The 12407-nt window shown below is 40.6% G+C and overlaps 1 protein-coding gene across 1 annotated transcript in view; it reads right to left on the reverse strand.

Annotated features, from left to right (window-relative positions):
- Positions 1-12407, reverse strand: part of LOC143987602 (ADP-dependent glucokinase-like) — a 69270-nt gene that overhangs the window by 13458 nt on the left and 43405 nt on the right. Inside the window, exons 3-5 of the mRNA XM_077486462.1 lie at positions 10906-11096; positions 3807-3903; positions 1970-2106 (exon numbers count right to left, since the gene is read on the reverse strand). Coding sequence (XP_077342588.1) covers positions 1970-2106; positions 3807-3903; positions 10906-11096 — 425 coding nt within the window. The remainder of the gene's footprint in view (positions 1-1969; positions 2107-3806; positions 3904-10905; positions 11097-12407) is intronic.

The following is a 12407-nucleotide window of genomic DNA, read 5'->3' on the forward strand; positions in this document are numbered from 1 at the left end:
CAGCTCCCTCCACATATCTTCTATGGGATTAAGGTCTTGGGACTGGCTAGGCCACTCCAGGACCTTAATGTGCTTCTTTGTGAGCCACTTCTTTGTTGCCTTGGCCATGTGTTTTAGGTCATTGTCATGCTGGAAAAACCATCCATGACCCATTTTCAATGCCCTGGCTAAGGGAAGGAGGTCCTCACCCAAGATTTGAGGGTACATGACCCCGTCCATCGTCCCTTTGATACAGGGAAGTTGTCATTTTCCCTGAGCAGAAAAACACCCTCAAAGCATATTGCTTCCACCTGTATGTTTTATGATGGGGATGGTGTTACTGGAGTCATAGGCAGCAGTCCTTCTCCTCCAAAACACAGCGAATTGCATTGATGCCAAAGAGCTTTCACCCAGTTCTCCTCTGAAGTTTACCAACGAACATTTGAATGATTCAGACAGGCCTGTACATGTGCTTTCTTGAGCAGGGAGACCTTGCATGCGTGCGCTGCAGGATTTCAGTCCTTCATGGTGTAGTGTGTTACCAATTTTTATCTTGGTGACTATGGTCCCAGCTGCCTTGAAGACACCCGGGAGCCAGAAATCTTGCCGATTAATAGTGGATCAAATACTTATTTAACTCATTAAAATGCAAATCACTAACAATAACTTTTTTGAAATGCGTTTTTCTAGATATTTTTGTTGTTATTCTGTCTCTGATTGTTAACAAAATACTTACCATTAAAATGATAGACTGATCATTTCTTTGCCAGTGGGGAAACGTACAAAATCAGCAGGGGATCAAATATGTTTTCCCCCTCACTGTACACATATAAGGAATATAGTTTGCTCAGTTAGCGTCACATCCAAGATAAACATAAATGGCAAAAAAAGAGAGGCAAAAGGACTTTAAAAAAGGTACCAAACATAGCCCAGAGAAAAAGGTAAATACTCAACCTCAATAAAATGCTAAAACTTTTTAATTAACACCTGTAATTAAAATATAGAATTTTTTATTTTTGTTTGCCAATTTCAACAAATCTGATTTCCAGCTTTCCCTTTGCCTGAAATACTTGGGTCTGCTCCTTGACACAAGCAAAAGTCTTTCTCTAAGATCACATGCTTAGCAACTGCGATCCAGGAGACATCCCACATTGAAATTCTCAGTAAGAGTCCTAGGCCTAATGGTAGCCTCTTTCTTCCCCACAGTACAATTAGCCCAATTCCAATCAAGGTTTCTCCAACTCATATTTACTGTCACTTCCAGGTCCCCCAACAACAAGAAGGGGAGGAGAGCAGACACGCTCGGCGGTACCCATTATGCCAGTCCCAAGCCCGGACATGGGCATGCAGGGCCCAGGATATATGGTATATATGGTGGAAATGCAAGTTACTAGGGGGTGTGAAACCAATTAAGGTCCATCTGCCCTGACGCCACATAATTGTGTATAGCAGTCATTAAAAAAAAAAAAAAAATCACAAAATATAAATGGCTAATAATACTTAAAAGAAATAACACTGTACAATGTTGATCAAGTGAATCAAGGATGTTTTTCCTGTTAGGACAAACTGCACCACATTTCTGTCTTTCTCTGGATCAACTGCAAGCAGAGAGCAGTTGTTTTTATATTTTACCTTTACGTAATAATAATAAATAAAAAGCTGTAAAATATAAAGTGCAGGCACCTAAAGGTGCTTTTCATATGTACAGCAACCTATAGCTGCATCTTGGGAAGTTCTAATCACCAACAATCAGACACTTCCTGGTAATGTTGAAGCTTGTAGCTCTGTTTCTCATACTATCCAACTGCCCATCACTACGATCTGTTGTCAATGGGATTGTGCATAAGGTAGGCTTTAAACACTACCAGGATGTGCCAGAACCCTGCCCATCCGAATGGCTCAGAATTTGGCAGTAGCCACAATGTTTTGGAGGCTGCTGCAGGTACTGTATGTGAAGGCGCATCTGGTCATGGAGTTGCTCTATCCTCACCTGGTTTGAAGGGGAAGCTATCCATCATTTGTAGTCCACCAATCACAAGAAGATCAGGCTTAAAACTTTTCAGTTGTGATTTGAAATCTTCAAGGGAGTCGATCATGGGATTATGAGAGTCACTGTGTACGATGTACCTGTCAGTAATAAAATTATTTCAAGTTAAAAAAATTGGTTATCTGACTAATCTGTTTTTGCTTCATCTGTCCTCAAAAAACCTATTACCCTTACTACCTGTACTAAGAAGGTTCTCTGTGGTGTCCTATATATGAGTATAACAGCCTTCTAAAACCATATGCACGCCCCTACCAGCAATTCTACACAGGAATAATTTATTTAAATGTCAGGCTGTACCTACGCTCCTTATACCCCCATATTTAAGCTAGCCAGTACTCAAAAATGTTATAAACACTGATACTATGTCATATACTTACACATGACAATATTTCTCCCCAAGCTGAAAACAGGCTATTAGGAAGTCTGCAGCAGTAGTGAATATTTATTTCTGCTATTAATGGATGGTCACCGTACAAAGAACACACGTAGATCTGGATTTTAATCCATGTGTCCATTCTTTTCACTGTCTGTATAACATTGGGTGCTTATTTGGTAAAAGGTGTAAGGCCCCTTTCACACTGAGGTGCTTGTAAACTGCCAGTAAAACACTGAGCACTTTTAAAGTGCTTTTCAGGTGCTTTTGAAGAGCTTTCCATTAATTTCAAAGGAGGGGGGAGTTTTTTCACCACCCTGCCAGCTTATTGCCCCAGTGTGAAAGCATTCATTGATTTTAATGAAAATAGGTTTTCGTGAGCTTAACAGGCACTTTTTTTAGCGTTAAAGTGCCTGAAAAGCACCTCAGTGTGAAATGGGTCTAAATGGTGATGTGGGCTAATGGGAGAGAGGAATGGCAAATTGCCAAACATGGGTAATATTCTGCTGGCGGCATGAACTGCTCATTGTTTGATAGCTGAATCTTCTGCAAATGTGATTTGCATTATTACTTCTGTTACACAGTGCACAACGAGCAGCTATACCAAATATTTAAAGGAGTAAAGTCTGCAAAGTGTATGAAAGTAAATAAGATTGACCAGTGTTAAGTTGTAATACCCAATAATGTACAAAGAGAAAGGAAATAAAAAATTGGCTTTTGATAGCATGATTGGACGATTGAAGTAAACACTTTCCCTTATTTATTAAACTCCGTGAATGTATACCTGTAGCTGTGGATGAACAGCTGGCCACAGGCACATGGAAGGGCATGGACTACATGATTTTGCCTTGAATAAAACCTAAGAATAAAAATGTATTTTATTTCATTATTTCATCAGTGAATCAACTTTAGTCTGTAATAACATAGGAGTTCAACTGAGGAGCAAAATAAAAATACATTATTTTTAAATATCAAAGTGACAGGATAGCCAGTCATGCTATAAAGACAGCCAAATATTGCCCTTCTTTGTAGCGCTGTGAAGTACAGAATTGCCTATTTAAAAACACACGCTTTGTTTCTGTCAAAAATATAAAATAAAATAAATTTTTATTCTTAGGTTTTATTCAAGGCAAAATCATGTAGTCCATGCCCTTCCATGTGCCTGTGGCCAGCTGTTCAGCTACAGGTATACAGGTCAGACAGCTGTATTTATCCAACCTTGTATACAGTGGTTTTTAGGCTTGGTAGTCTTCAGCAAGACCTGGTCATCATGTACAAGACAAGGCTCCCATGTACAAGGGAGGAATGGGAAATTAAGAATAAACATTGTAATTGATTGTTAGTTCTTCACATTCACAAAAATATTTAAATAAGACAGCAACTAAGGTTTAGAAGCAGATAAGATACCTGTTTGCTCGTCGAGAGATGTGGTTACCCCATCTGGCACCAGTTGGATATTCCATAATAAGGTGGATATCAGGATCTAATACTGGCTCACCAGCAACTGCAAGTGGAAAACACAGTTAGGAAAGCAATTAAAGTAGACCTAACATAAGATATACAGTATTTGTTCATATTAAATTCATGTAGATTACACAGTGTGTAAATGCATGTATTGCTTTTTACAGAAATCCCAGACTTCGCTTATGGTGTTCATCTGATTCATCCACTGGAAGAAGGACAGCACCATCTTCATCCAGACATTGTCGAGAGATAGCATTTACTACCTAGACTGTGATCCTGGTGTTCACAGGTCATTTGTCCCTGTCCCTTCTGCAATGAGAGCACTCCTGCAGCCTTTAAACACACCTCTATATATACAATCCCCCCCCCGCCCCCCAAATGTCTTTAGTCTGCTAGAGTGACATCACAGGTACTTTTCTCCCTCTGGAAGTGGGTGAATCTTAAATGCTACAGAGACGCCACATAATGACAATCTCTCTGTGGCATTCTCCTGTGAGTTCAGGGCGAGGGCAGAGACAGAAAGCCGTGGACGCTGGGCATCACTAAACCCAAAAAAGATCTGCACTAGATTGATCAACTCGTAAATCTGTGGGGGGGCAGTGGCAGAGAGAAGGTGAGTATAGCAGCTGGAGCAGTTTTTATTTTTATATTTTAAACATCTGCTGAGGGGGATCCATGTTTTTGGCTTTTGCCCAAGCTCTAGCTTTAGGAGTAGGTTTATCTAGTTAAAGTAGAACTATAGGCAAAAAAAAAGGTTTTGCCTTTAGGTATGCTCTAAGGCTGGGTTCATATTGGGTTCATGCGGACCAGTGCATCCAGGGGGCATCATTGTGAAACCAGCCTTAGAAACTAGTGCTCAAAATAAGTCACTGTAATTTGTTGAAACAGATTGTGTCAGGCTTGCCTTTGTGGTTAATTTCTAAAAAAAAAAAATAATCAAATAGGAGATTATGACATATAACAGATAAACAGGAAATTGCAATACCCGACTTCCTGAAAAGTCTATTCCTCAACCACTTTGCTGCTGAAAACAGATCTGCAATATTAAAAATGAGCCAAGCTTGTCTAACAAATTAATTTAAATAAAGTACCGCTCTAATGTGCCTATCCCTGAGATCAGCCAACATGACATGTAATGAACTGATGTAGATTGTTTAATTGTCAGTCTACAGAAAAATGGCAAATTCATCGAACACAGGATGCCGACTCATTGTGACCTAAGCGAAACCAGGTAATGTAAGATGGCTTCAGCTCCTAGTGGGCTTATTCATTTTCATGTTATGGTCATGGTCTTAAAGCTGAACTCCAGGCAAGTAGATAAAATACATACAGTGCCTTAAAGTATTCATACCTCTTGTAGTTTTCCACATTTTGTCACGTTACAACTAAAAACGTAAATGTATTTTATTTTGATTTTATGTTATAGACCAACACAAAGTGGCACATAATTGTGAAGTGGAAGGAAAATGATAAATGTTTTTCATTTTTATTTTACAAACAAATATTTAAGTGTGGTGTGCATTTGTATTCAGCCCCCCTTACTCTGATACCCCTAACTAAAATCTAGTGGAACCAATTGCCTTCAGAAGTCACCTAATTAGTAAACAGAGTCCCCTGTGTGTAATTTAATCTCAGTAAAAAATACAGCTGTTCTGTGAAGCTCTCATAGGTTTGTTAGAGAACCATGGTGAACAAACAGCATCATGAAGGCCAAGAAACACACCAGACAGGTCAGAGATAAAGTTGTGGAGAAGTTTAAAGCAGGCTTTGAGCATCTCACAGAGAACAGTTCAATCCAAGATGTGAAAATGTAAAGAGTATAGCACAACTGCAAACCTACCAAGACATGGCCACCCACCTAAACTGACAGGCCGGGCAAGGAGAGCATTAATCAGAGAAGCTGTCAAGATGCCCATGATAACTGTGGAGGAGCTGCAGAGATCCACAGCTCAGGTGGGAGAATCTGTCCAAAAGACAACTATTAGTTGTGCAATCTGGCCTTTATGGATGAGTGGCAAGAAGAAAGCCATTGTTGAAAGAAAGCCATAAGAAGTCCCGTATACAGTTTGCCAGAAGCTATGTGGGGGACGCAGCAAACATGTGGAAGAAGCTGATCTGGTCAGATGAGACCAAAATGAAACTTTTTGGCTTAAACTCAAAACGCTATGTGTGGCGGAAAACTAACACCGCACATCACCCTGAACACACTATCCCCACCGTGAAACATGGTGGTGTCAGCATCATGTTGTGGGGATGCTTTTCTTCAGCAGGGGCAGGGAAGCTGGTCAGAGTTGATGGGAAGATGGATGTAACCAAATACAGGACAATCTTACAAGAAAACCCATTAGAGTATGCAAAAGACTTGACTGGGGCAGAAGTTCACCTTCCAGCAGGGCAATGACCCCTAAACATACAGCCAGAGCTACAATGGAATGATTTAGATCAGGGATATGCAATTAGCGGACCTCCAGCTGCTGAAAAACTACAAGTCCCATCATGCCTCTGCCTCTGGGTGTCATGCTTGTGGTTGTCAGAGTCTTGCTATGCCTCATGGGAATTGTAGTTCTGCAACAGCTGGAGGTCCGCTAATTGCATATCCCTGGTTTAGATCAAAGCATATTCATGTGTTAGAATGGCCCAGTCAAAGTCCAGACCTAAATCCAATTAATAATCTGTGGCAAGACTTGAAATTGCTGTTCACAGATGCTCTCCATCCAATCTGACAGAGCTTGAGCTATTTTGTAAAGAAGAACTGGCAAAATTGTCACTCTCTAGATATGCAAAGCTGGCAGAGACATACCCAAAAAGACTTGCAGCTGTAATTCCTGCGAAAAGTGGTTCTACAAAATTTTGACTCAGGGGGGCTGAATACAAATGCACGCCACACTTTTCACATATTTATTTGTAAAACATTTTGAAAACCATTTATCCTTTTCCTTCTACTTCACAAATATGTGCCACTTTGTGTTGGTATCACATAAAATGACAATAAAATACATTTACATTTTTGATTGTAACATGACAAAATGTGAAAAATGTCAAGGGGTATGAATAATTTTTCAAGGCACTGTAAAATGCAATGCCAAGCTGCTGCTAACAAAGCAAACAGAATATTGGCATGCATTAAAAAGGGGATAAACTCCAGAGATTAAATGATAATTCTCCCGCTCTACAAGACTCTGGTCCAGCTGCACCTAGATTATGCTGTCCAGTTCTGGGCACCAGTCCTCAGGAAGGATGTACTGGAAATGGAGCGAGTACAAAGAAGGGCAACAAAGCTAATAAAGGGTCTGGAGGATATTAGTTATGAGGAAAGGTTGTGAGCACTGAACTTATTCTCTCTGGAGAAGAGACGCTTGAAAGGGGATACGATTTCAATTTACAAATACCGTACTGGTGGATAAAACTTTTTTGCGAAGGGAGTTTAACAAGACACATTGCCACTCATTAAAATTAGAAGAAAAGAGGTTTAACCTTAAACTACGTAGAGGGTTCTTTACTGTAAGAGCAGCAAGGATATGGAATTCCCTTCCACAGGCGGTGGTATCAGAGGGGAGCATCAATAGTTTAAAAAAAAGACTATTAGATAAGCACTTGAATGTTGACAATATACAGGGATATACAATGTAATACTGACATAATCACACACATAGGTTGGACTTGAGTCTTTTTTCAACCTCACCTACTATGTAATATGTCGTTTCCAAAATTTGTGCAACTTGCTTTCACGTCTGCCAGGACTGGGGTACTTTTATTCATACATTTTGGAGTTGAAAAGTACTATTTACTACATCCATTGTGGCAACATGAGTACACCAAAACCACCTAAATTGCTGTTTTTCATTTTAGTTGACTATGCTAATGTGACTGTTTGCCCCTATCCCAGATGTACCTGTCCCCTTGTGCAAAACTGTTGCGCACCCTGTATAGTGGCATTCAATGGGTTATCTCCCATCATTGGCGAACAAACGCTACACCCTGGTCACAGATCTTATGCCACGTACACATGGTCAGATTTTCCGACTGGAAATGTTCCATGTGAGATTGTTGTCGGAAAGTCCAACCATGTGTATGCTCCTTAGAACATTTGCTGTCAGAATTTGCGCACACAAATGTTTGAGAGCAGGTTCTCAAATTTTTCGACAACAAAACTTGTTGTCGGAAAGTTGGATTGTGTGTACACAAGTCCGTCGCACAAAAGTTCATGTATGCTCTGAATCAAGCAGAAGGAGCCACGCTGGTTATTGAACTTCTTTTTCTCGGCTCGTCGTATGTGTTGTACGACACCGCGTTCTCACGTTTGGAATTTTGGGACAACATTTGTGTGACCGTGTGTGTGCGCAAGACAAGTTTGAGCCAACATCCTTCGTGGATTTTTTCCGGTTTTGTTGTCGGAAAATCCGATCGTGTGTACGGGGCATTAGACTGCATGAAGTAAATTAAATTTATTGAGAGGATTCATCACACCATTTAGGATAATACACCTATCTTTCATAGGAAGTGGGATTACTTGTCCTATTAATGCCCTTCTCTAGTTCATTTAAGAACTTTATACCTCTACTCTACATTCTATGCTTAAAGGGGTTGTAAAGGTAAATGTTTTTTCACCTTAATGCATTCTATGCATTAAGGTGAAAAAACATCTCACACTGCCGGCGCCCCCAGTCCCCCCGTTTTACTTACCTGACCCCTCGAAAATCCCGCGCTCGCCCCCGCCGTCCTCTTCGCCGCTCAGCCTGGCCGCTGATTGGCTGGAGTGGATGGATTGAAAGCAGCGCAGCCATTGGCTCGCGCTGCTGTCAATCACATCCAATGACGCAGCGCGCCGGGGGGCGGGGCCTTGTGATACAGCGAGCGGCTATAGCCGCCGGCTGTATCACGGGAGCGTGCCCGCAGTGCTTCTCACCAATGCGAGGGAGCTCGCATTAACGTGAGAAGCACCTGCGGGAGGAAGCAGAGACAGCCGCCGAGGGACCCCAGAAGAGCAGGTTCGGGGCCACTCTGTGCAAAACGAGCTGCACAGTGGAAGTATGACATGTTTGTTATTTTAAAAAAATAAAAAATTTTACTTTACAACCCCTTTAAGCTGGTGGTGTTTTTGGCAGTATTCTTTTAGTCACTGCACTACAGCATATCTATATGTGAATTGTACCAGACACTTTCTTCATACTCATACATGCTACAGTAACATGTTACATGTTACACCCTGAATATGGGTGTAACATATTACAAAATGTGAATTTATAATTTAAGAGTAGCCTCCCTGATCCAGTAGTCGGCTGCCTCCACCCACCTCATTACTGCCCTCTGCGGGCATCTGCTCGGTGAGCAACAAGCTGTTCTCCAAGTTGTAAATGACTTGCAGTGTTCTGAATCTGGTGAACTTGTGTTGCCTAGAGATCTAGAGATACACTTTGACAGGGAATGCACTGGCCTGTTTTTTATTTTTTTTAACCACCTTCACTCAACTGTAAAGAAAAAAAAAAAAAAAACCCTTTCTGCACAATACATTTAAAATACATATATTCTTTTTTTTTAAATAAAACTTTGGAATCACATTTATTACAGCTCAGTCACAAATCTCCCTTTTCCTGACTGGCAGAGGTTTTTGCATCACAACAATGACTGGACAAAGTTACAAACCCTTGTAAACATGTCTTTGAACTCTGCATTTAGTAGTTTGCATGTGGTTCCTTTTTATTAAAGTCATATACTGCATGTATTGGCTTTTTTCCCCTGCCTGGTGTTCAGCTTTAAGCTGCAGTCATTCACACTGACTCAGGCCAGATTTCCATTTTCACAGTCTCTGGCAGCTATGGTCTCAACTAACAATTGGGAACCAAGCAGCATGGTTCCTGATCATATGATCACATGACAGCTATTAAATGATTACATAAGGTATATAGATAAACACGCCTCTACTGGCCCCAGCTGACACAGTATTTGTTTCTGTATGCACTCGCTGTGTACACACAAAGAAACAGTTTTTAGAGAAAACCATAGCTTAAAAAATAAATAAAAAAATACCTTTATCCTAGGTTCACACTGGCGTGATCTTAGACATTGCATGTGATTGGCACCTGCACTGCAGATGCCAATCACATGCGATGTCTGTGAGATGAAAGTTCAGCCATACAGTTGTAGGACTGAACTCGCATTAAATTTGCAGAAAAAAAAAGTGCAGGGAATTTTTATTCCCCACACTCAAATCGGATCGCATGGGTGTTCTCACCTATGCGATTCGATTCCTGTGCGAGTTCACAGTTTGCACTGCGATCTGTGAACTGATCTGGGGGTGTCATTAATGTATTGACACCCGCAGCGGTTCGCAGAAGGTAGTGTGAACTGCCTGCGGGAGTGATGCTGTAATCGCGCTGGTTCCCACATGGCATCAGTGTGAACCTAGGCTAAAGCATTTTTCAATTTCTTTTTACATTTGTGTCCATTTGTCAACCGATAATAAAGAACCTAAGCAGAGGGTATTTATTAGTTATCAATGTTCTTAAAGTAAAAATATTTTATTACAGTTATTGCCAAACTGACTCATACTGGTTGAGCTAAATTTAGCTGGGAGTCTAAATATCAATCGTATTTTAGGCAAATTTGTGGCCATTTCAAACCAAAATGTTAAATTTCTTAAGATTAATAAAATGACCAAATAAAACAAGGCAGCCTACTACTAAGAGTTTCAGTCAACTATTTTTACCTAAACTGTTGGCGGTAGTTTTATCTTTATCTGTTTCACCGTTTCTGAAATAAAAGCTTGTTGAGTTTGTTGTATTTTGCCAAGCATTTTGGCCATTAAACCAAGTGCTCCATTGGCACCTCTGGGTGGGCTCTTATGGTTTTATCCAATAGATGGTATCACTTTGGGTGGTCTATGGTCCACCGGTTGCAGCTGTAGTTTCTCACAGGGGGTCCATCTGTTTCCTGAACCAATATAGCAACTGATACACACATTTTAAAACAAGAGAAAACACCTGTATGGTTCTTTTTGTTATGTTATTTAGGTAGAACAGATTAACAAGGAATCATATCTCACCTTTGATGTGATCGGGTAACACACTAGCTTCTTCTTGACTTAGACGACCTCCTAGTAGAACATCACAACCTTCAGCTGCCAAGCGGTTTGCCATGACTGGAGCATTTCCACCCAGCACCCAGCGCATTTCCGGAAGTCTTTTAGAGGCATCTACAAGCTTTCTAAACAACGTCTCATTGGACACATACCTCCTGTTACAATGAATAATACGTTCAAAATAAATTTCCCCGCACTGTTACAGGTTTTACTTGCTTCCAGCTTAGCTGCCTTTGAAGATATGCAACATTTAACAGCACCATTATAATTTAATAGTAAATTAAGGCTATACAAAAGTTAATGCAAATTTTATTGATTCAGTCAGTAAACAATCACCTCTATAGACACGCACAGCTCAGAGCCTTTCTTACAGGATTTGATTGACAGCAGCACAAGACGATATCAAATGAACTTAAAAGAATCAAATAAATTCAAGCTTCATTATATGTTAAGAAGGACCACAATTTGGCTTCAAAAAGAGGGTATTTTAAGTGCTCAGAAACCTTCTTTGAAGTCTACCATTGCTAATCTTATTTATGAATTTTATAGTTTTTCTGGCCGTCTGATCCTCTGGCTTTAGTACTTTCCGAGTTGCTGGTTTCCTTTAACCTACAATTGTTTGCTCCCTTCTTTTTACCATGTTTATAGCTATTCTTTATAGCTGTTAGACAAGTGGAAAAAAATTGATTAATCCTGACAGAAATACAATGATCTTGTAACTTCATGTAGTGAGCTGACAACACTCTACTACTGCTGCTCTGAAATCCCAAGTGGTCTTATTAACTCTCCCAGGTTACCTCTAAACTACAGAATACCTGTTAAAGAGATTATGAGCAGGGGAGATGGCAGATAGTCCAAATTAGGAGCAATCACCCTAGGGAGACAACACTGCTTCTCTATACTTACAGAGAGAGTGTTGTAACCCTAAGATTGGAAGTGTGGCTGCTGAATAAAAGGGGCTGCAGGCAGGGGCGTTGCTAGGTCTACAAAAGATATGGGGCACGGAGCCCAAAGCAGCGAAGTAAAGAGAGAGTCATATGCTTGGGCGGGCATACACATATATATAATATACTTTTAGGGCGGCACAGTGGTGTAGTGGGTAGCAGTCTCACCTAGCAGTAAAAAGGGTCACTGGTTCGAATCCCAAACATGACACCACCTGCCTGGAGTTTGCATGTTCTCCCTGTGCCTGCGTGGGTTTCATCCGGGTACCCTGGTTCCCTCCCACACTCCAAAGACATGCTGGTAGGTTAATTGGTGACGGTTCTATATGGGTACCTTTAATAAATAATATATAATAGTCGAGTATCTTAACGAGACACAATGAACAAGGATAAGGACAATTGTGGACATGCACCCACACTCACTCAGGTTGAACTGGATGGACTGGTGTCTTTATTCAACCTCACTAACTATGTGTGTGTGTATGTATATATATAACATTATACATTATTACATAAGGGTCC

Source organism: Lithobates pipiens, unplaced genomic scaffold, assembly GCF_037356315.1.
Source record: "Lithobates pipiens isolate NorthernLeopardFrog02 unplaced genomic scaffold, aLitPip1_a1.2 Scaffold_18, whole genome shotgun sequence".
In the NCBI taxonomy this organism is placed as follows: Eukaryota; Metazoa; Chordata; class Amphibia; order Anura; family Ranidae; genus Lithobates; species Lithobates pipiens.